Source organism: Schistocerca nitens, chromosome 2 (assembly GCF_023898315.1).
Source record: "Schistocerca nitens isolate TAMUIC-IGC-003100 chromosome 2, iqSchNite1.1, whole genome shotgun sequence".
NCBI classification, from domain to species: Eukaryota; Metazoa; Arthropoda; class Insecta; order Orthoptera; family Acrididae; genus Schistocerca; species Schistocerca nitens.
The window spans coordinates 491,920,744-491,944,370 of NC_064615.1; the positions used below are offsets into that span (position 1 = coordinate 491,920,744).

Genomic DNA, 23,627 nt, shown 5'->3' on the forward strand with positions numbered 1-23,627 from the left:
GAGAAGACAATGGAGATTAAATATCAGAAAAAGGCATTACCTCCCCAGCGAGCATCTTCAGTCTGTTGTTCAACTATACTTCGTAAATTCATCTCACGTGGAAAAATGTTTGTTTCTGTTCGAGGATAGCTAATGAAACCTTGGGTATACAATTTCTCAGCAATTTTCATAGTATCTCGTGCATTGAGTTTCAGTTTGCGAGATGCAAGCTTCTCAAGTTCCTAGGACAGGACAAACACGAATAACAAACATTACAAGTTCTTAAAACAATATGTCATTTCAATGCATCTCATTTGAAATTATAAATATTACAAATGTATTACACATAAAACTATTAGACATCAAACAGGTGAGTTGACTGTGTCACATGTCACTCTTCAAATCTATTCCTATTTCAAAATTATTATATGAGGGCAATCAGAAAGTTTCCATTTGAGGGTGTTGCTTCAGCATATGTGTAGTGTAGTGCAACTCTCATACAGGTACAAATGCACCGACAGGTAGCCAAGGGATTAGTGTGGCATTCATAACTTTCTGATGTGCATGTGGTAAATACGGAAATGTGAACTGTGGCAACCTTATTATCAAATGCGTTCAAACAGGACCAAAGTGCTGTTATTCTTTTCTTAGCTGCCAAAGAACAAACACTGGTAGACATCCATCAGAGAATGTAGAATATGTATGGGACAGCATGTCGGTCAAAAACCACCATGGTGGAAAGATGCAGCAAGTTCCATGCTGCTCAAAAATCGACACAAGACACTGTTTGATCTGGCTGGCCATCCTTACTCAAGTGGGGAGACACTCGAGCACTCACCCTATAGTCCAGAGCTCTCCCCTTGTGATTATCATGCCTTCGTCCCTTAAAAAAGTCCACGAAGGGTCAACGATTCCTGTTGCACAAGGATGTGTAGCAGGCAGTTACAGACCATGCAGCAGGACGTGGTGTTTTACCCAACAGGTATCTTCAACCTGGTATATCAGCAAGACGATTACCTCAATGCTTATGGCAATTTTGCCTGATTAGCTTACAGACTCTGTATAGTATGGCCTTCCAACAAAAACTTTTTGATTGTCTCTTATATTATTGTTGTTGTTGTTAATATAATACTAGATTCAGTAGGAGCTAGTTTATCATTAAAACTAACAGTAATTCATAAGAGAATGTCATTAGATGTTACAAGAGTCATACTTTGTATTTAATGCAGTGACTGTAAAGTACACCATGTGTCAGATGGTTGAAGGAGTGTGGGACGTTAAACAATCTGCTTGTTATACAAAAATACTTCTTCCCAAACTGCAAATGTGTTTATTACATTCCAAGGCGTATCACTGAAATCTGGCTCAAAAATTCTTTATTTATTTTGGAAATCTGTATTTCACTATAATTACTGCCCTCCTTTGTACCAAAACCATGCCTCATACTTAACTGAATTTCTCTTTGTTCCACAACAATTCTCTCTCATTTCACCTCAAGGTGTAATTTACTTCCAATAAACTATATATTCATCCACAAACTGTATGTTAAGAACACGACGAGACTCATTCCCAATGACTGCGAGATCACGTGTCTTGTGTTATGCATTCTGAGGTAGGTTTCATACCTATGACACACACTGTCAATGTGACCCTATGCTCTCTGTTATAAAGATAAGGCTCCACCCATGCACAAGGGATACCACTGACGACACAAAACATCAGTTCACCAAGTAGAATTTTGAGCTCCACAAGATCCAAGGATTTTGCAAGGCCATAAAATACACCAAATGGGTAATTTTCCTTGTTCAGCTCTGCAGGACTTCATTTATGATGTCATGTATTGCATCTCTGTAAAAAATCCTTTACGAAAGCTGAAATGAGAGGCAGTTAAAAGGTTCTGCCCAGATACATGAATCAGTCTGCATTCTATCATAGGTGACTTACTGAAAAACTTTTGGAAAGACTGGAAGGAGTAACATGAGCCTGTAGAGTGAGACACCTTACTCACCTCCAATTTTATAGATTGGTGTTGCTACAGGATATTTTAGACAGCCAGAAAATGTATCTGAGTGACTGATTACAAAGATAAGAGTAGTTTTATCAAGTCAGTATAAGATTACCAAGACAGCTTAAGGGCAGTCCTACCACGTCATAACAAGATTTCAATACTATGTTACATACAAACATCAGCATTCCCAGTGAAATTATTTGTTTTTAGTGGACTGATGAATGTTATAATCTTATTACAGGTTATGTTATTGAAACAAATCTCTATTGGTGGTGCAAGCAAATGATTTGAATGGCAGAGCTCTTTCGTGCCACTTGGTTTCATATGGATACTATTTATGTTTGTTTCTTGTTTAGTATTGTTCCAAACTGTTTTGTCTTATTCTTAGAGTGTTTTATTGTCTGCTCATCTTTTATAATACATAAAGAGGATTTGACAGTAATGGTTGTGATTTAATTTGAATTCTTGACTACAGCTTGTTCTCAGAATTAGATCTCTTCCTTGCACAATGTACTTTAATCTTAGAGTCCTTGCCCATGTTCAATTTTAAGCACTGCTGGAATATGTTTAACAAAGAGTTAAATATCCATCTACACTACCTGCTTTATAAAACTCTTCCCAATGTTTGTAGTATAACATGGATTATTCATGAGTATAACCTATGTTCCACTGTGGATATTCACACTGGCAAAAGATGGCTATTCATCTTATAAACATTTTATGTAGTGTATACAATCCACTGTGTGCACATCAATCTGTGATTTGTGCTGATTGTATGTACCTGTGATGTAACATAGTAGGTGCAAAGTGTGGCATAGTGAGCGCAACGGCACTTGCTGGATGTGGGAGTTTATGCCTTGATGACGCCCCTTGAAGTTGTTATGAACACACATACACACACTGGAGATAACACAGCATGTTCTTTCCATAATTTATCTCTAAAACCTGTGATCAAGTCGGTGTTAATGATTCTATAATACAATATTTTTATTTTATGATCTACATCTACTTCTACATGGATATTCCACAAATCCCACTTAAGTTCCTGGCAGAGGGTTCATCGAACCACATTCACAATAATTCTCTATTATTCCAAACTCAAACAGTACGTGGAAAAAGTGTATACCTACACATTTCTGTGCGATCTCTGATTTCTCTTATTTTATTATGATGGTCATTTCTCCCAATGAAGGTCGGAGTCAACACAATATTTTCACATTTGGAAGAGAAAGTTGGTGATTGAAATTTCATGACAAGATTCCGCCGCAGCGAAAAATGCCATTGTTTTAATTATGTACACCCCAAATCTGGTATCATGTCAGTAGTATTACCTCCCTTACTTCGTGATAACACCAAATTTGCTGCTCTTCTTTGAACTTTCTCAATGTACTCCGTTAATCCTATCTGGAAAGAATTCCAGACCATATAGCAGTACTTTAGAAGAGGACAGACAAGTGTCAGTATATCAGTATCTTATTTTTAACATCTGGTCATCATAGTCAGATAAACTATTGTTTGTTGGTTTTACATCTAAATCACGGAGAGTAGTTAGGTCTAAAAACAATTTGTCAACAGCTGTTGCACTTCACACTTTGATTCTTATAGGTAATTTTACAGTGGCAAATAACCCAAACTGTACAACAGCACTAAGTTTTCTTGATAAGTACCAAAGAAACAAGATAACTAAGGGCTATGAAACATGAATTGTTGGAATGTCCAGGCGGTTCATTAAATTTGGTACTCTCTGACATTCCATTTACTTGGCTACACCAAAACCCACACATCACTGAAGTTTTCTCTCATCTCTGATTTTTCCACATATCCACTAATCCTATATCCCAACTAACAGAAGTAGCAGTTGAGGAGAACATGGTTGGAGAAAAAGGAGTGGAAAAGATTAATGGGCAACAGATCACCAGCTGAATCATCTTGTTACAATTCATGGATTAACTCAAATATTTAGTCTATCAAAATCTTTATTAGTTGAATACTGACAGTTTTTTGTGATAGCCAATTATGCTCCCAATCATTCCAGCACATTATATTTTGATACAAACTAGATTGTGATGGGCATTGTAAATCTCAACCTACATCCTTTTTTTTATGTTAGATATTTTTTGCCCTCCTGATTTGGTGCAGGCTGCATAAATGATAGAAGGAATCATCATTATTATTAGCAAAATTTCTGTATACTGAGATGACATCCAAAGCAGCAGCTCTGTGGGATTCAAGATTACTAAAATATAAGTGCTAAAACCACTCAAAGTTTCTCATGTAATATAAAAAGGAAACAGAAATATTCAACAATGCATAGTAACTTGTTATAAGATATGTTGTAGCTATTATACAACATGGGTAGAACTGGTCAACAACGGCTATAAAATAAATATTGTGATTGGTTAGAAAGTGTAACAAATAATTTTTAACCTTCGAATTGGAGGGAAATAGTTTTGAGGGACCATTTACCACTATAGAAGTGTTATTATGCAGAGGTGGTAATAGTGGAAAAGTGACCCACTGCACTACAAGAAAACACCACTCCACAGGGGAATTAAATGTTGCTGCTTAGTGGCAACAACGGAATCATCATTATACTACACCACAAAAACTGGAGGAAATTTATGGTTTACCTTTCCATCATGGAATAACTCAGTACAAATTTACAAGAACATTGTCCAGATGATGCTGATGGTGAAGGTCATGATAAGTAAGTATAACAGTCATTAAACTTCTGGCCCATCAGAAACATTTTTAGAAAGATGTTGATACCCTGCAGAAAGTAATGTACATTTTGGACATAACCAGTTCTCTATATCAATCTTTATCCATGTAAACAACACTAAATACTACCAACGATGTTCTTTCTGATGGACAATTTTATAAAGAAAGTTTACTTTTCAATGAACTGGTCTGCAAAATACAATGCTCCGATGCTCATTACTGAACACCCTCAAGTGTTTAATAATCAGTAGTAATTACTTCCTCACCACTGTGTCAAGGGGCAATGGCCTCCATTTGCTCTTTGGTTTACTCTGGACACTTTCAACGGTTGCTGTAGGGTTTTCCATGCACACTTCATACAGCACTTGGCATGCAAGCTGGTCAAAAAGACGCACTCGTTTCCATGTGAACGCCACTGTCAGTTCTTCTATTGTGTGAGATACTGAAACATAGAAATGATACTCTATAAATAAAATTAAAACCAGCACTAGAGTACAGAAAAATTTGGGAGAAGATTTGCTATATAAAGGATTAACTCAACAATATCTTTAAGATTACATTAGATTCAGGTTTCGTTCCACAGACCCAAAAGTGAGAAGATTCTCATGGGTGTGGAACATGTCAGAAATACATAGAACATTAAATAATGGAAAATCCAGGATGGAATGTAACAATACCAGAGAAGGAAAGTTGCTACTCACCAAATAGCGGAGATGCTGAGTCGCGATAGGCACAATAAAAAGATTCACACAATTAAAGCTTTCGGCCATTAAAGCCTTTGTCAGCAGTACACACACACATACACACACACACACACTCACATAAACGCAACTTGCACATACATCTGTAGCCTCAGAGAGCTGAGACCACACTGCGAACAGCAGCACCGATGCATGATGGGAGTGGCGACTGGGTGGGGGAAAGGAGGAGGCTGGGGCAAGGAGGGGGAGGGATAATATGGTGGGAGTGGCAGACAGTCAAGTGTTGCAGTTTAGACGGAGGGCAGGAGAGAAGGTGCGGTGGGGGGAGGGGTAAGTAGTGGAAAGGAGAGAAATAAAAGAAATTATAAGACTGGGTGTGGCGGTGAAATGACAGCTGTGCAGTGCTCACAGTCCTCGCCCATCCAGCCCCCTCCCTGTTCCCATTCCAGCACTACACAGCCGTCATTTCACCGCCACACCCAGTATTTAATTTCTTTTATTTCTCTCCTTTCCGCTATTTACCCCCTCCCCCTCCGCTCCGCATCTTCTCTCCTGCCCTCCGTCTAAACTGCAACACTTCGACTGCCCGCCACTCCCACCATACTATACCTCCCCCTCCCCGCCCAAGCCTCCTCCTTACCCCCGCCCAGTCGCCACTCCCATCATGCACTGGTGCTGCTGTTCGCAGTGTGGTCTTAGCTCTCTGAGACTGCATATGTGTGTGCAAGTTGCATTTATGTGAGTGTGTGTATGTGTGTCTACTGCTGACAAAGGCCCTAATGGCCGAAAGCTTTAATTGTGTGAATCTTTTTATTGTGCCTATCGCGACTCAGCATCTCCAATACATAGAACATTTTAATATAATACTCAGTTTCCTGATCATGTCAGGAGATCGGTCAAAACATGTGAATACATTACAATAAACTGGAACTGCTAACATTTACAGAATTAACACATTGTCAAAATGAAACATGGAGTTATGCACTTTTAATAAAATTATCATGCACAAAATGCCTAGTCTCGACTTTGTAACCAAGTGCTGTCGAATCTGAAATCTCACAGACATTTTTACTTAAGCTGGTCCAATACCCCATTAAAATATTCATCTACAGAGTAGAAAGAATTGCCCACCAAAAAGTCTTTCAAACTCTGCTTAAGCTGTGCTTCTCCTGAAACCAAGTTTTTAATTGTTACTGGCAATCTATTGAAAACATGTGTTCCTGAATATTGGACCCATTTTTGGACCAACATACATGAATTACGTCTTTATGTGGATTGTTCTTACTTTTAGCATTGATACTGTGTATTGAGCTATTGGTTGGAAATAGAGACATACTATTTGCAACAGATTTAATTAAGGAATAAATATACTGAGAAGCACTTGTTAGAATACCTAGTTCCTTGAACTGGTTTCTACAGAATGTTCTTGAATTTATACTACACATGATTCTTATTACACATTTCTGCACTGTAAAAACTTTTGCTTGGTTTGATGAGTTACCTCAAAATATGATCCCACATGACATAATAGAATGAAAGTAAGCAAAGTATTCAAGTTTTTTTTTATATATTTATATCTACTACATCTGACATTTCCATTGCATATACAGACTTGTTTAGGCACTTCAGCAATTCCTTCGTATGGCCTCCCCAACTGAATTTATTATAGAGTTGTATTCCCAGAAATTTAACATTGTCAGCCTCTTCTACCTGCAATACTTCATATGTTATACACCTGCTGGGAAGAAATCTTACAGGTTCTGGACTGCATATAGTGGGCCTTTCCAAAGTTTAAGAACAGTGAATTAAGTTTAAAGCAATTATTAAGGTCAGGAAAAACATTATTAGCAGCAATTTCTAAACCTGTACTTCACTTGCTATTTATGCAATGTTCACATCATCGCAAACAAAACAAACTTAGCACCTGGCAATGAAACAGACAAGAGGCAATTAATGTACATAATAAAAAGCAATGGACCCAAGATGGAACATTGAGGAACACCACATGTAATTAATTCCCAGTCAGATGAAAACTGACTGCTTACTCCAGAGGTATTCCATGAATGCACTCTTTTTTTCCTATTAGCTACGTAAGAATCGAACCATTTTGCAGCCCTGCCAGTGACACCATAATTTTCTAATTTAATCAAGATTCACATAATCAAAGGCTTTTGACAGGTCACAGAAAATGCCAATACCCTCTAAATTGTTATCTAATGAATTAAGTACACGGTATGTGTAAACAGCCTTCTATATATCTGAACCCTTAAGGAACCCAAACTGTGACTTGGACAATATATTATTTGCAGTCAGAAGATGCTTGAACTAAACACTTTCAACTATTTTTGAAAAATTCAGCAAAAGTGAAATTGTTCAATAGTTTTGTGGTGTCTCTTTATCCCCCTTCTTGTAAAGAGGTTTAACTTCACAGCATATTTTAGCCAGTCTGGAAATGTTCTGCTGATAGGAAATTGATTACACAAACAACTTATAACAGAACTCAAATCACATGAGCACACCTTGATTAACTTTGTTGATATGTTATCATAACTACTAGACTACTTCGATTTTAAGGATTTTATGATGATATTTTATCTTTGGGAGAAGTGAGTGTCATTTCCATTTTGCTGAAGTTATTTGTAGAGACTGGTCTCAAACATTCCACTGCACTTTTTACTGAACCTGATAACCCTAAGCTGTCTGTACCAGAAACAAAGTACCTGTTTAAGAGGTTCGCAACATTACATATACTTATTACCAATGGTTCATTTGTTTTTAGAGTTATCTGTTCCTCTTCCTTTCTGGGAGAGGAGGAGGGGGAGGAGAGTGGAGGGAGAGGAGAGTGGAGGGGAGTGGAGGGGAGGAGAGGTAGGTGAGTGACTACAAAAGAATTATAATTGAAAAAGATGTGAATGCGTGGTTCACTGAAGCTGGATAAAAGTCACCATCATTGTAAACTTTCCAGGGAGAATTTATGATTATGAGAAAAGGAAGTGCTTAAGTTTTTTCTTAAAATGTTACAGAGCACAATACTGCATTTATAATCCAGGGAGCCCCCCCAAGAACCATGGACCTTGCCGTTGGTGGGGAGGCTTGCATGCCTCAACGATACAGATAGCCGTACCGTAGGTGCAACCACAACGGAGGGGAATCTGTTGAGAGGCCAGACAAATGTGTGGCTCCTGAAGAGGGGCAGCAGTCTTTTCAGTAGATGCAGGGGCAACAGTCTGGATGATTGACTGATCTGGCCTTGTAACACTAACCAAAACGGCCTTACTGTTGTGGTACTGCGAACTGCTGAAAGCAAGGGGAAACTACAGCCGTAATTTTTCCTGAGGGCATGCAGCTTTACTGTATGATTAAATGATGATGGCAACCTCTTGGGTAAAATATTCCGGAGATAAAATAGTCCCCCATTCGGATCTCCGGGTGGGGACTAACCAGGAGGACATCGTTATCAGGAGCAAGAAAACTGGCGTTCTACGGATCGGAGCGTAGAATGTCAGGTCCCTTAATCGGGCAGGTAGGTTAGAAAATGTAAAAAGGGAAGTGGGTAGGTTCAAGTTAGATATAGTGGGAATGAGTGAAGTTTGGTGGCAGGAGGAACAAGACTTTTGGTCAGGTGAATACAGGGTTATAAATACAAAATCAAATAGGGGTAATGCAGGAGTAGGTTTAATAATGAATAAAGAAATAGGAGTGCGGGTAAGCTACTACAAACAGCATAGTGAATACATTATTGTGGCCAAGATTGATACGAAGCCCACGCCTGCTACAGTAGTACAAGTTTATATGCCAACTAGCTCTGCAGATGATGAAGAAATTGATGAAATATATGATGAGATTAAAGAAATTATTCAGGTAGTGAAGTGAGACGAAAATTTAATAGTCACGGGTGACTGGAATTCAACAGTAGGAAAAGGAAGAGAAGGAAACGTAGTAGGAGAATATGGATTAGGGCTAAGAAATGAAAGAGGCAGCCGCCTGGTAGAATTTTGCACAGAGCATAACTTAATCATAGCTAACACTTGGTTCAAGAATCATGAAAGAAGGTTGTATACATGGAAGAACCCTGGAGATACTAGAAGGTTACAGATAGATTATATAATGGTGAGACAGAGATTTAGGAACCAGGTCTTAAATTGTAAGACATTTCCAGGGGCAGATGTGGACTCTGACCACAATCTATTGGTTATGAACTGTAGACTAAAACTGAAGAAACTGCAAAAAAGTGGGAATTTAAGGAGATGGGACCTGGATAAACTGACTAAACCAGAGGTTGTACAGAGATTCAGGGAGAGCATAAGGGAACAATTGATAGGAATGGGGGAAAGAAATACAGTAGAAGAAGAATGGGTAGCTTTGAGAGATGAAATAGTGAAGGCAGCAGAGGATCAAGTAGGTAAAAAGACGAGGGCTAGTAGAAATCCTTGGGTAACAGAAGAGATACTGAATTTAATTGATGAAAGGAGAAAATACAAAAATGCAGAAAATGAATCAGGCAAAAAGGAATACAAACGTCTCAAAAATGAGATCGACGGGAAGTGCAAAATGGCTAAGCAGGGATGGCTAGAGAACAAATGTAGGGATGTAGAGGCTTATCTCACTAGGGGTAGGATAGATACTGCCTACAGGAAAATTAAAGAGACCTTTGGAGAAATGAGAAACACTTGCATGAATATCAAGAGCTCAGATGGAAACCCAGTTCTAAGCAAAGATGGGAAAGCAGAAAGATGGAAGGAGTGTATAGAGGGTCTATACAGGGGCGATGTTCTTGAGGATAATATTATGGAAATGGAAGAGGATGTAGATAAAGATGAAATGGGAGATATGAAACTGCATGAAGAGTTTGACAGAGCACTGAAAGACCTAAGTCGAAACAAGGCCCTGGGAGTAGACAATATTCCATTAGAACTACTGACAGCCTTGGGAGAGCCAGTCCTGACAAAACTCTACCGTCTGGTGAGCAAGATGTATGAGACAGGCGAAATTCCCTCAGACTTCAAGAAGAATATAATAATTCCAATCCCAAAGAAAGCAGGTGTTGATAGACTGCGAAATACTAACGTGAATTCTTTACAGACGAATGGAAAAACTGATAGAAGCCGACCTCGGGGAAGAGCAATTTGGATTCCATAGAAATGTTGGAACACGTGAGGCAACACTGACCCTACGACTTATCTTAGAAGAAAGATTAAGGAAAGGCAAACTTACGTTTCTAGCATTTGTAGACTTAGAGAAAGCTTTTGACAATGTTGACTGGAATACTATCTTTCAAATTCTGAAGGTGGCAGGGGTAAAATACAGGGAGCAAAAGGCTATTTACAATTTGCACAGAAACCAGATGGCAGTTATAAGAGTCGAGGAGCATGAAAGCGAAGCAGTGGTTGTGAAGGTAGTGAGACAGGGTTGTAGCCTCTCCCCGATGCTATTCAATCTGTATATTAAGCAATCAGTAAAGGAAACAAAAGAAAAGTTCGGAGTAGGTATTAAAATCCATGGAGAAGAAATAAAAACTTTGAAGTTTGCCGATGACATTGCAATTCTGTCAGAGACAGCAAAGGACCTTTAAGAGCAGCTGAATGGAATGGACAGTGTCTTGAAAGGAGGAGTAAGATTGACCATCAACAAAAGCAAAACGAGGATAATGGAATGTAGTCGAATTAAGTCGGGATTAGGAAATGAGATATTTAAAGTAGTAAAGGAGTTTTGCTATTTGGGGAGCAAAATAACTGATGATGGTCGAAGTAGAGAGGATATAAAATGTAGACTGGCAATGGCAAGGAAAGCGTTTCTGAAGAAGAAAAATTTGTTAACATCGAGTATTGATTTAAGTGTCAGGAAGTCATTTCTGAAAGTATTTGTATGGAGTGTAGCCATGTATGGAAGTGAAACATGGACGATAAATAGTTTGGACAAGAAGAGAATAGAAGCTTTTGAAATGTGGTGCTACAGAAGAACGGTGAAGATTAGATGGGTAGATCACATAACTAATGAGGAGGTATTGAATAGAAATGGGGAGAAGAGGAGCTTGTAGCACAACTTGACTAGAAGAAGGGATCGGTTGGTAGGACATGTTCTGAGGCATCAAGGTATCACCAATTTAGTATTGGAGGGCAGTGTGGAGGGTAAAAATTGTAGAGGGAGACCAAGAGATGAATACACTAAACAGATTCAGAAGAATGTCAGTTTCAGTAGGTACTGGGAGATGAAGAAGCTTGCACAGGATAGAGTAGCATGGAGAGCTGCATCAAACCAGTCTCAGGACTGAAGACCACAACAACAACAACATCAATCCAGGGAGATTGTTCCACACGGTGGAGTTTGAGAATGTTTTTGTTTTACGGTTGGTATACTAAAAAAGAGAGCCAATGGCATTATTGTTATCTTCAATTCTATCACTTACATAAAGCTTGAAGTTACTGACATGAAGTGGTATTTATGGGAGGGCAATATCAATGACATGTTATGAGGGAAGATCAGAAAGTAATGTACAAAAATTTCATTACCAAAAAGTTTAAAAGGTAACAAAACAAAAATATCACAAATGAACTTACATATTTTATCTACTTTTCTACATAATCACCAACATTCTCAACTCATTTTTGCCATCGTGCTGCCAGTTTCAATATGTTCCTTTCGTAGAAGTCCATTTGGTTGGAGTATAGCCATGTGCGGACTGCTGATTTCACTTACACATCTGTCACAAAGCATAGGCTGGCCAGGAATTTCTTCATGGGACCAAACAAATGGAATTCTGATGGTGCAAGGTTTGGACTATAAGGTGGATTCTGGACCACCCCCCACTCAAATCTGATGATTTTCTCACAGACAGGAGCAGCAACTGGAGGCGAGCATTGTCATGAAGAAGCTGGACACCATCAGCATCATTGTTGTGGCATTTGTCACGAAGGACATGATGCAATGTGACCAAGAATGTAGGCTGCAGCTTTCACAGTGGTCCCCTGTTCAGAAAAGTCCACCAATAACACACCATGCATATCCCAAGACACTGTCAATACAAGCACTTTCCTAGCAGACTGAGTCACTCTGAATTTGTCATACTGGGGACCAGCATGTTTCCACAATGGAGGGCTGCTTGGTTTCGTACATGTATTGGTATGCTCATGACTCATCACAAGTGACAATTCCCTTCAGAAATTTGTACCCTTCTGCAGCGTAATGCGTTAAGTGATCCAAGCTTGTCATCATTCGATGGCCCTTCTGATTGTCTGTCAGGTTCTTAGGCAACCGACAAGCACTAATTTTACAAAATACCAATGTGTCATAAATGATACTGTACACTGTACCATAGGAAATGTTGAACTGCTGCAATAAGGTCTGCAGTTGCAGCAAGTCATTCAAAATTACTGCCTCAATGGCTCTGACATTCTATGGGGTGCAGCTGTTACCGGCCACCCAGGGCATGGTGAATCACTAAGATTCACTTGGCTCTCTTCGAAGAGTGCACACCACATGGAGACATTGCTACAGTCCACACTGTCATCCCCATACACACCACACATGTCTCCTGTGAATTTCACTTGATCTACGCCCTTTGGCCCACAAATATGGAACAATACTTCACTGCACTTCACAAGCTGTGCGCCATGTTTCTTTCATAGTTCCAGCTTGTCTCGCTAGAGCTGCACATTAAAATACACAAAATAGCTTCTGCAGCACAAATTTCAAACTACATCGTCATGAAATTTCAACATCAAAGCTGCAATACTGGGAGAGAAAAAAATTATTGTGCATTACTTTCCGTCCTCCCTCATATTAAGGGAACACTAGGGAGCCCATGACAGACCCCTGTGAAATTCATTATACTTGCTTCACATTTGCATTACTGTAAAAAACACACTGCTGTGTGAAACTTCTGGCAAATTAAAACAGTGTGCCAGACTGGAACTCAAACCTGGGACATTTGCCTTTCACAGGCAAGAAGTCTACCAACTGAGTTATTCCAGCCTGGCTCATGACTACTCCCCCACCCCTACCTCATGCCACAAAAGCCACCACCTACTTCCACTAGTATCTTGGGTCATGAGTCATGCTTTGATAGCCCAGTCAGTAGATCACTAGTCCACTGAAAGCAAAGGTCCCAAGTTCTAATCTGCCAGGAAGTTTCAAATCAGCTCACACTCTGCTACAGAGTAATAATTGGTTCTGAAAATAATCCCCCAGGCTGTGGCTAAGCCTCTTTGCTCCAATATCATTTCCTATAAAAATGCCTGTCCCAAAAGTTATGGAAAAGAACTAGTGTGAAGACTGGAAGTTAGGAGAGAACTACTCACAGAATAGGGGTATGAGGTTAGGTCATGGGTCATGTTTGGATAATTCAGTTGGTAGAACACTTGCAAGCAAAAGGCAAAGATTCCAATTTCATGTCCCAATTCAGAACAAAGTTTTAGCCCCCATGAACTTTTAAGTTTGCACACACACTACCCATAGGGTAAAAATACATTCTAGAAACACTGCAATCTGTTACTCAAACAAATGCCATACCAATCCAGTTTACTACCTGCAGATTTTAGCTCTCGCATTTCTGTGAGCGGTAAGTCAATTATGATACACTCTTGTATCACAACTGTCTATGGCATAATTCAGTTCATCAGTTATCTTGATTATTGCAGTGTTTTTGCTATGCTTTTAATGAAAACAAGACAGATACTTATCATCCAAGTTGAATGTGCCTAAGTACTAAGTTTTACATATGTCTGCCTGTGTGTGTGTGTGTGTGTGTGTGTGTGTGTGTGTGTGTGTGTGTGTGTGTATACCTGTCCTTTTTTCCCCTTAAGGTAAGTCTACCCCCATGAACCATGGACCTTGCCGTTGGTGGGGAGGCTTGCGTGCCTCAGCGATACAGATGGCCGTACTGTAGGTGCAACCACAACGGAGGGATATCTGTTGAGAGGCCAGACAAACATGTGGTTCCTGAAGAGGGGCAGCAGCCTTTTCAGTAGTTGCAGGGGCAACAGTCTGGATGATTGACTGATCTGGCCTTGTAACATTAACCAAAACGGCCTTGCTGTGCTGGTACTGCGAACGGCTGAAAGCAAAGGGAAACTACAGCCATAAATTTTCCCGAGGACATGCAGCTCGACTGTATGATTAAATGATGATGGCGTCCTCTTGGGTAAAATATTCCGGAGGTAAAATAGTCCCCCATTCGGATCTCCGGGTGGGGACTACCCAAGAGGACATAGTTATCAGGAGAAAGAAAACTGGCATTCTACGGATTGGAGCGTGGAATGTCAGATCCCTTAATCGGGCAGGTAGGTTAGAAAATTTAAAAAGGGAAATGGATAGGTTAAAGTTAGATATAGTGGGAATTAGTGAAGTTCGGTGGCAGGAGGAACAAGACTTTTGGTCAGGTGAATACAGGGTTATAAATACAAAATCAAATAGGGGTAATGCAGGAGTAGGTTTAATAATGAATAAAAAATAGGAGTGCGGGTTAGCTACTACAAACAGCATAGTGAACGCATTATTGTGGCCAAGATAGACACAAAGCCCATGCCTACTACAGTAGTACAAGTTTATATGCCAACTAGCTCTGCAGATGATGAAGAAATTGATGAAATGTATGACGAGATAAAAGAAATTATTCAGGTAGTGAAGGGAGACGAAAATTTAATAGTCATGGGTGACTGGAATTCGTCAGTAGGAAAAGGGAGAGAAGGAAACATAGTAGGTGAATATGGATTTGGGGGAAGAAATGAAAGAGGAAGCCGCCTTGTAGAATTTTGCACAGAGCATAACTTAATCATAGCTAACACTTGGTTCAAGAATCATAAAAGAAGGTTGTATACCTGGAAGAATCATGGAGATACTAAAAGGTATCAGATAGATTATATAACGGTAAGACAGAGATTTAGGAACCAGGTTTTAAATTGTAAGACATTTCCAGGGGCAGATGTGGATTCTGATCACAATCTATTGGTTATGAACTGCAGATTGAAACTGAAGAAACTGCAAAAAGGTGGGAATTTAAGGAGATGGGACCTGGATAAACTGAAAGAACCAGAGGTTGTAGAGAGTTTCACGGAGAGCATAAGGGAACAATTGACAGGAATGGGGGAAAGAAATACAGTAGAAGAAGAATGGGTAGCTCTGAGGGATGAAGTAGTGAAGGCAGCAGAGAATCAAGTAGGTAAAAAGACGAGGGCTAATAGAAATCCTTGGGTAACAGAAGAAATACTGAATTTAATTGATGAAAGGAGAAAATATAAAAATGCAGTAAATGAAGCAGGCAAAAAGGAATACAAACGTCTCAAAAATGAGATCAACAGGAAGTGCAAAATGGCTAAGCAGGGATGGCTAGAGGACAAATGTAAGGATGTAGAGGCTTGTCTCCCTAGGGGTAAGATAGATACTGCCTACAGGAAAATTAAAGAGACCTTTGGAGAGAAGAGATCCACTTGTATGAATATTAAGAGCTCAGATGGCAACCCAGTTCTAAGCAAAGAAGGGAAGGCAGAAAGGTGGAAGGAGTATATAGAGGGTTTATACAAGGGTGATGTACTTGAGGACAATATTATGAAAATGGAAGAGGATGTAGATGAAGATGAAATGGGAGATACAATACTGCATGAAGAGTTCGACAAAGCACTGAAAGACCTGAGTCGAATCAAGGCCCCGGGAGTAGACAACATTGCATTAGAACTACTGCTGGCCTTGGGAGAACCAGTCATGACAAAACTCTACCATCTGGTGAGCAAGGTGTATGAGACAGGCGAAATACCCACAGACTTCAAGAAGAATATAATAATTCCAATCCCAAAGAAAGCAGGTGTTGACAGATGTGAAAATTACCGAACTATCAGTTTAATAAGTCACAGCTGCAAAATACTAACGCGAATTCTTTACAGACGAATGGAAAAACTGGTAGAAGCGGACCTCGGGGAAGATCAGTTTGGATTCCGTAGAAATGTAGGAACACGTGAGGCAATACTAACCTTACCACTTATCTTAGAAGAAAGATTAAGAAAAGGCAAACCTACATTTCTAGCATTTGTAGACTTAGAGAAAGCTTTTGACAACGTTAACTGGAATACTCTCTTTCAAATTCTGAAGGTGGCAGGGGTAAAATACAGGGAGCGAAAGGCTATTTACAATTTGTACAGAAACCAGATGGCAGTTATAAGAGTCGAGGGGCATGGAAGGGAAGCAGTGGCTGGGAAAGGATTGAGACAGGGTTGTAGCCTCTCCCCGATGTTATTCAATCTGTATATTGAGCAAGCAGTAAAGGAAACAAAAGAAAAATTTGGAGTAGGTATTAAAATTCATGGAGAAGAAGTAAAAACTTTGAGGTTCGCCGATGGCATTGTAATTCTGTCAGAGACAGCAAAGGACTTGGAAGAACAGTTGAACAGAATGGACAGTGTCTTGAAAGGAGGATATAAGATGAACATCAAAAAAAGCAAAACGAGGATAATGGAATGTAGTCAAATTAAATCGGGTGATGCTGAGGGGATTAGATTAGGAAATGAAACACTTAAAGTAGTAAAGGAGTTTTGCTATTTAGGGAGTAAAATAACTGATGATGGTCAACGTAGAGAGGATATAAAATGTAGACTGGCAATGGCAAGGAAAGCGTTTCTGAAGAAGAGAAATTTGTTAACATCGAGTATAGATTTAAGTGTCAGGAAGGCGTTTCTGAAAGTATTTGTATGGAGTGTAGCCATGTATGGAAGTGAAAGATGGACGATAACCAGTTTGGACAAGAAGAGAATAGAAGCTTTCGAAATGTGGTGCTACAGAAGAATGCTGAAGATAAGGTGGGTAGATCACGTAACTAATGAGGAGGTATTGAATAGGATTGAGGAGAAGAGAAGTTTGTGGCACAACTTGACGAGAAGAAGGGATCAGTTGGTAGGACATGTTTTGACGCATCAAGGGATCACAAATTTAGCATTGGAGGGCAGCGTGGAGGGTAAAAATTGTAGAGGGAGACCAAGAGATGAATACACTAAGCAGATTCAGAAGGATGTAGGTTGCAGTAGGATGAAGAAGCTTGCACAGGATAGAGTAGCATGGAGAGCTGCATCAAACCAGTCTCAGGACTGAAGACCACAACAACAACAACAACAACAACAAGGTAAGTCTTTCCGTTCCCGGGATTGGAATGACTCCTTACCCTCTCCCTTAAAACCCACATCCTTTCGTCTTTCCCTTTCCTTCCCTCTTTCCTGATGAAGCAATCTTGGGTTGCGAAAGCTTGAATATTTGTGTGTGTGTTTGCGTGTTTTTTATTGTGTCTATCAACATACCAGCACTTTCTCATTTGGTAAGTTACAGCATCTTTGTTTTTTATATATAAGTACTAAGTCAGTTTATCATGAACCTTATATTCCACAGTTTTGGACAAAAAGGGCGAAGTGCCTGTTGGATAGTAATCACAAGATGACTGAAGGTTATACTGATTAGAGATAGGTTGAACTATGCTTTGTTTCCATTAATTATACTTTACCAGTTGATCATGACTAGTAGCATACTATTTGCAAAAATTTTTACTATGTTATGCTGATAGTACCATTATAGTTTGTTTTTGTTGTGTTTACTGGTAATGATTTTTAAGTGGAAAGTGTGTGTCTGATAGATATATTGTCTGGGAATTCAGGCAAGTTACAGTTTATTCCAGCATAACAGCTAGTTGGCGCAGAAAAAAATCATTGAGTTCATCAGCTGAAAAATACAAAATAGTTTGTGGTTTTATCTTTCCAACATCAAGACTATGATGTTTTGTCCACATAATCGTATGGCTTACCTCTGCAAACAATGCAAAAACATGCCTGATTTTGGCATTGCATACATATTTTTTTTACCCCATTACAGCATGTTTCATATTCTTTGTCACATTCTGATGTCAATATTACTTAAAACATCTGTAAGCAGTATCACTATTGTTCATTATTTCACATAACATGAAAAATAAACCTTTTCTTACTCAAATTGTACATGTGGCGTATCTGCTGTAAGTAAAGAGCCATGATTGTATCAGTAAGTTCATTAACTTTGCTATCTATTGAGGGCTCTCTGCTTTTTTTTCTGCTGCTACTATATTTCTAAACAGTACACTGTTGCTGTATCACAGACTATTCATTTACTTTTTAATCCTCCATCAGGAGCAACTCTGGGACTCTTGAGTTCAAGCGAATGTGCCCGGCAGGCACAAATTAAGAAATTGCCCATTATCTTAGATTATCGATTTTAATGCCTTAAACATATTCAGTGCTTTCCATGGTGATGCATAAAAACAGAACAGGCATATCACATGGTTGTGTTTTTTTTTTTTTTTTTTTTTTTTTTTTTTTTTTTTTTTTTTTTTTTTACATTCTTGGTATGACATCTTTCTGTGACCTTTTCTGTAGTGCAGGTGGTGCATCTATGTCTTTTGTGATAAGGTAGAGGTAGCAATATCTCTTGATTTTCAATGGAGAGAAATCTTTTCATACAATTTTGCAGGCTAGAGTGGATTCCAATGTTTTTCAAATTCTTCTCCATGAACCAAGTGAAGCGCCAATATTTTTATGCACATTCTTCTACATACAAGGTGCATTCCATAAGTAATGCGACTAAATTCATAAAAAATCATTTATTGAATATATTCGTACAAATAATCAAAAATTTTCAAAATAGCACCCTCTTGCATCGAGACACTTCTGCAGGCGGTGTTTCCATGCCTGGAAGGCATCCTGGAATGCCTTTTCTGGAATGTCCTTTAGAGCTGATGTAACATGCACCTGGATGCTTTCAATCGTGTCTCAATGTTTTCCTTTCATGACTCATTTTAACTGACGAAACAAAAAAACGTCAGCGGGAGCCAGGTCAGGACTGTAGGGAGGCTGGGGAACCAATGGGGTCTTGGTCCAGGCCAGGAAGTCATTGACAATGAAGGCGTTGTGACTCGGCATGTTGTCGTGGTGAACTTACCCTTGATGTCACTTTGGCAACGCAAGACTCTCCTTTTCAGTCTTTTGAGCACTTCCAAGTAGAAAGCTGAGTTCACTGTAGTCCCGGTAGGTACAAATTCATGGTGGACAATGCCTCTGACGTCAAAGAACACAATGAGCATGGTTTTGATCATGGACTTGCTCATGCGTGCCTTCTTGGGATGGGTGATGGTGGGGTGTGCCACTCTGCACTCTGCCTTTTTGTCTCAGGGTCGTACTCAAAAATCCACAGCTCATCACCAGTGATAACTGAGTTTAAAAAATGAGGGTCATTTTCACACATTTCCAACATTTCTCGGCACCAAAGCACTCGCATGTGCTTGTGTTTGTCGGTCCACACTTTTGGGACGAGTTTGGCACACACCTTTCTCATGTTCAAATCTTTGGTCACAATGTGGAAAACGGTTGTTTTTGAAATGTTTAGAGTTTGTGCTAACAATTGAAGGCTCAGCCGTCTGTCAGAGTTCAAACAATCACGCACACACGTCACATTTTCGTTGACTCATGCGGTTGATGGCCATCCACTGCGAGGTTCACCAGTGATCTCCTCTCGGCCCTCCATGAACGACTTGTGCCACTGAAAAACTTGTGATTTGGACAAGCAATCAGTCCCACAGGCATGCTGAAGTAATGGAAATTTTTCGGTGGTGGACTTCCCAAGTTTAACGCAAAATTTGATAGCGTACTGTTGCTCTACAGAATGATCCATTGTGCTGTGTTACATAAACTCAAAACGGGGTTGACGGAAACGCACATCCTGACTCTCTGGCAGCTCGCAGCCAAATGAGACAATGAGCGTTTTGAAGCTAACACCCCCCTCCACTTCGCCCAGCCAGTTACAACACGCTGTGGTGTACTGTTGCGTCAGAAAAAAATTGGTCGCATTACTTATGGAACGCACTCTGTAGTTTCTCCAGTTAATTTATAAAGTAAATAACCTAGGAATTGATACCACCCACATTCAACATCAAGCACTCAGTATTATTAACACAATAATATTCTGTCAATTTGTTGCACATTAGTGCAAGGCCAAGAATGGCACAATATTTATGTCTGGGAGGCATCAGTTAGAACACTGCCTTCAGAAGAAACTTGTGGAAGCTTGATGATACAGATGGGTATCGCGATTGAGTTGCTTGGCTTGCAAAAAGTAAGCAGAAATTATGCAAAATGGGCGAAACAAGTTCGAGAAGCTTTTTGCAAACATTTTAATTGAAAGCAATCAATTAAAAGTTACACAAGTGCAATTTATAATTTACCTACTATAACAAATAAAACAATTATGCTGACTGGTAACATACATTGTGACAATTGATGCAAGATAAATAAATGTATACACCCCCTGGACAGCTGTGCTGGTCTTATCTGCCAGTTCTGAGAAATGCTACATGCTGATCAATTTGGAACTTCATTTCTTCAAAACACAACATTGTGCTCTCCTATACATCTTCTGGTCCACTTTCAATTTTCTATCATTTACCTTTTTTATTTCCCTGCATAAATTTATTAGGAGCAAACAGAATTTCTCTTGGTCTCAGCAGGAACTGACATGTTTTGCTCAATACCACCCTTAAACTGAACAATATATTGAAGGAGTGTCAATATTGTTACAGCTCTGCAGTCTTCCTCAATATACTGTGCATATCATCAATATCAATCTCACATGGTATTATTAATGAGCAGCATCAACAAGTGCAAAATATTTTAGTCCATATATGCTTAGTTTTGAGGGTATGTACTGCTGAAAACACATCTATTACAAAAACCTGGAAACATTTCACCAACTGTAAGATTATCTTCAAGTAATAGCTCTTCTGACAATTTTCCATGAACTTTTCAAACATGTCACAAGTCAGAGCAAGGCATTCCAATCATTTCTGTTGGATTCCAGTTGTTCAGACACCAAAGTGATGGCAATTTATCAAGGTCTTAAGATGTTTCAGATTCATCACAAGACTGAATTATTCAACACCACCACTTTCGGTCCTTCAGAGTTCCACCAAACTTGTATGATTCCCACTATACACTCCTGCTAGGTACAACAAGGCAATGAAAGCCCAAAGTTCAATGCAATCTGTAGAACAGATGTCCATCTCTCTGGAGAAACAACCTTCGGTACTGTGAGTATATTGATTTGTGTATCTGTTACAATCAATGCAAGGATGTCATCAGCAAACAAATTATTCCAATATTCAACTGCAGTTTACATGTTCTTTGCACTTCTTACAACTCCAAGGAGATGCCTGATGATATGAGATACCTTGCAATGGTCCCCCCCCCCCCCCTCTCCACCCTTCATATTCATCAGTCCTCATCATCTTCTACCGTTACTGAATCACCTTCATGTTCTTCCACCTCATCTTGGGAATCAGTTCAACACACTCTGCCTGAAAATCCTCAGACACCAAGAAGTCTTCCTTGTCATTGCACATCAGAAAATTTTGTATTTCTTAAAGATGACTTGAGTTAGAAACATCTTAGTACAGGGTGAGCGCAAAGTTTTGCCCTGATAATAACAATTTACTACAGAATAACCGTTTGACATAGTAAGTTACATTTGATGCCATTACATAGGTTAGTGTTATTAGTTTTTTTTAAGACCACTTATGTTAGTAAAACTCAATGTTTGCTCCCTCGGTAGCTTGGAGAATGTCGCGCTGTATTCCAGTTCCCGCCAGGTGTTTCGTAACATGTGTTCTGTCACAGTATCCACAGCACCTTGTATCCTAGCCTTCAGTTCATCATCGTCAGCAATCGGTGTGACGAAGACTCTGTCCTTGATGCAGACCCAGAAGAAAAAGTCAAGGGGCGTAATGTCTGGAGAGGGGAGTAATGTCCGGATCAGTGGATTGGAAGGAATGAACCACCACCCTGGCCACCCCGCTCTCCAGACAGTACGCCCCTTGACTTTTTTTTTCCTGGGGCTACATCAAGGACAGAGTCAAGGACAGAGTCTTCATCACACCAGTGCTGACGTTGACAAACTGAAGGCTACGATACAAGCTGCTGTGGGTACTGTGACAGAACACATGTTATGAAACACCTGGCAGGAACTCGAATTCTGCCTCGACATTCACCGAGCTACCAAGGAAGCACACATTAAAGTTTACTAACGTAAGTGGTCGTTAAAAAAAAAAAGAACTAACAACACTATCCTATGTAATGCAATCAAATGTAATTTATCATGGCAAATGGTTATTCTGTTATAAATTTTTATAATCAGGGTGAGACTTTGTGCTCACCCTGTATTTCTGAGACATATCTGCAGAAAATCTGCAGCATCACAGAGAGAATACTAGAATAAATATCTTCAGGCACAATATGTCTGTAATGCCGAACTCAAAATTCTATATGTATTACAAACTATTCAAAACTTCATATTGCTCATCCATCAAATGAGGAAAATAACAATTCTCATGAAAATGAACAGAAAATACGAATCTCCACAAGCAGGGTGTCTTCAGGTGCAACGAGTTTGTGAGGCCATGCAGGTCACACTTCCCACCAGGTTCATGTGATAACTAATGGAGAGGGTTGTAAACAGCATCTAAAGAAGGCACTAGCAGTGGTGCATCACACACCACCTAAGAGGGAGACAAAAACAAAAACACATCAGCTATGCCTGTCAAGCTGACAGAGCCCAACAAACAGTGAAAGATGTAAATATAAGAACTGAAGAGATGGGGAATGTGGAAGAATGAATAAAAGAAATGTAAGACTGAGCTGACATAGTTTCTTACAATGTTTAATTATTAGGCCTTACCTGTGAAATAAATGTATATTGAAATTTCTTAAGTTACTTAAGTTAAGCATGGTACTTTTCTTTCTGAAGCTAAGTACCATGAGGAAACAGAACAAAATGAGACAAGGCTGCAGGCACAGTTTACCAACTGCCATATAACTTAACTGCAGACATAAAGTCAAACAATGGAAACTCCATATTGGAATATCAACAGTGTAGGAAAAGATAGACTGCTGCTTACCATAAAGATGACACATTAAGTCACAGACAGGCACAATTTCAGCCACAGCCTTCATCAGAAAAAGAAAGAGAAATACATGCCATTAATTCACACACGTAAGCACACCTCACACACACACATGATAACCAACTCCAGCAGCTTGGACCAGAATGCAACTGTCACGTGGAATGGAAGCAGCAATCTGAAGGGAGCGGGGAAGAGAAAGGGATGGCAGTGTACAGGTGGTGGGAGAGAGGAGCCATGTCTGGCGGAGTGTGCAGGGACTCCACTGCCAACA

At 39.6% G+C, this 23,627-nt stretch overlaps 1 protein-coding gene across 3 annotated transcripts in view; it reads right to left on the bottom strand.

Moving 5' to 3' along the window:
• Positions 1-23,627, bottom strand: part of LOC126236443 (DNA topoisomerase 3-alpha) — a 222,279-nt gene that overhangs the window by 126,029 nt on the left and 72,623 nt on the right. For all 3 annotated transcript variants that reach the window (XR_007544915.1, XM_049945758.1, XM_049945757.1), the window contains exons 6-7: positions 4,975-5,150; positions 41-221 (exon numbers count right to left, since the gene is read on the bottom strand). Coding sequence is in view for 2 of the 3 variants with exons in the window: in XM_049945758.1 (XP_049801715.1) it covers positions 41-221; positions 4,975-5,150 (357 nt within the window). In the remaining variant the exon portion in view is untranslated. The remainder of the gene's footprint in view (positions 1-40; positions 222-4,974; positions 5,151-23,627) is intronic.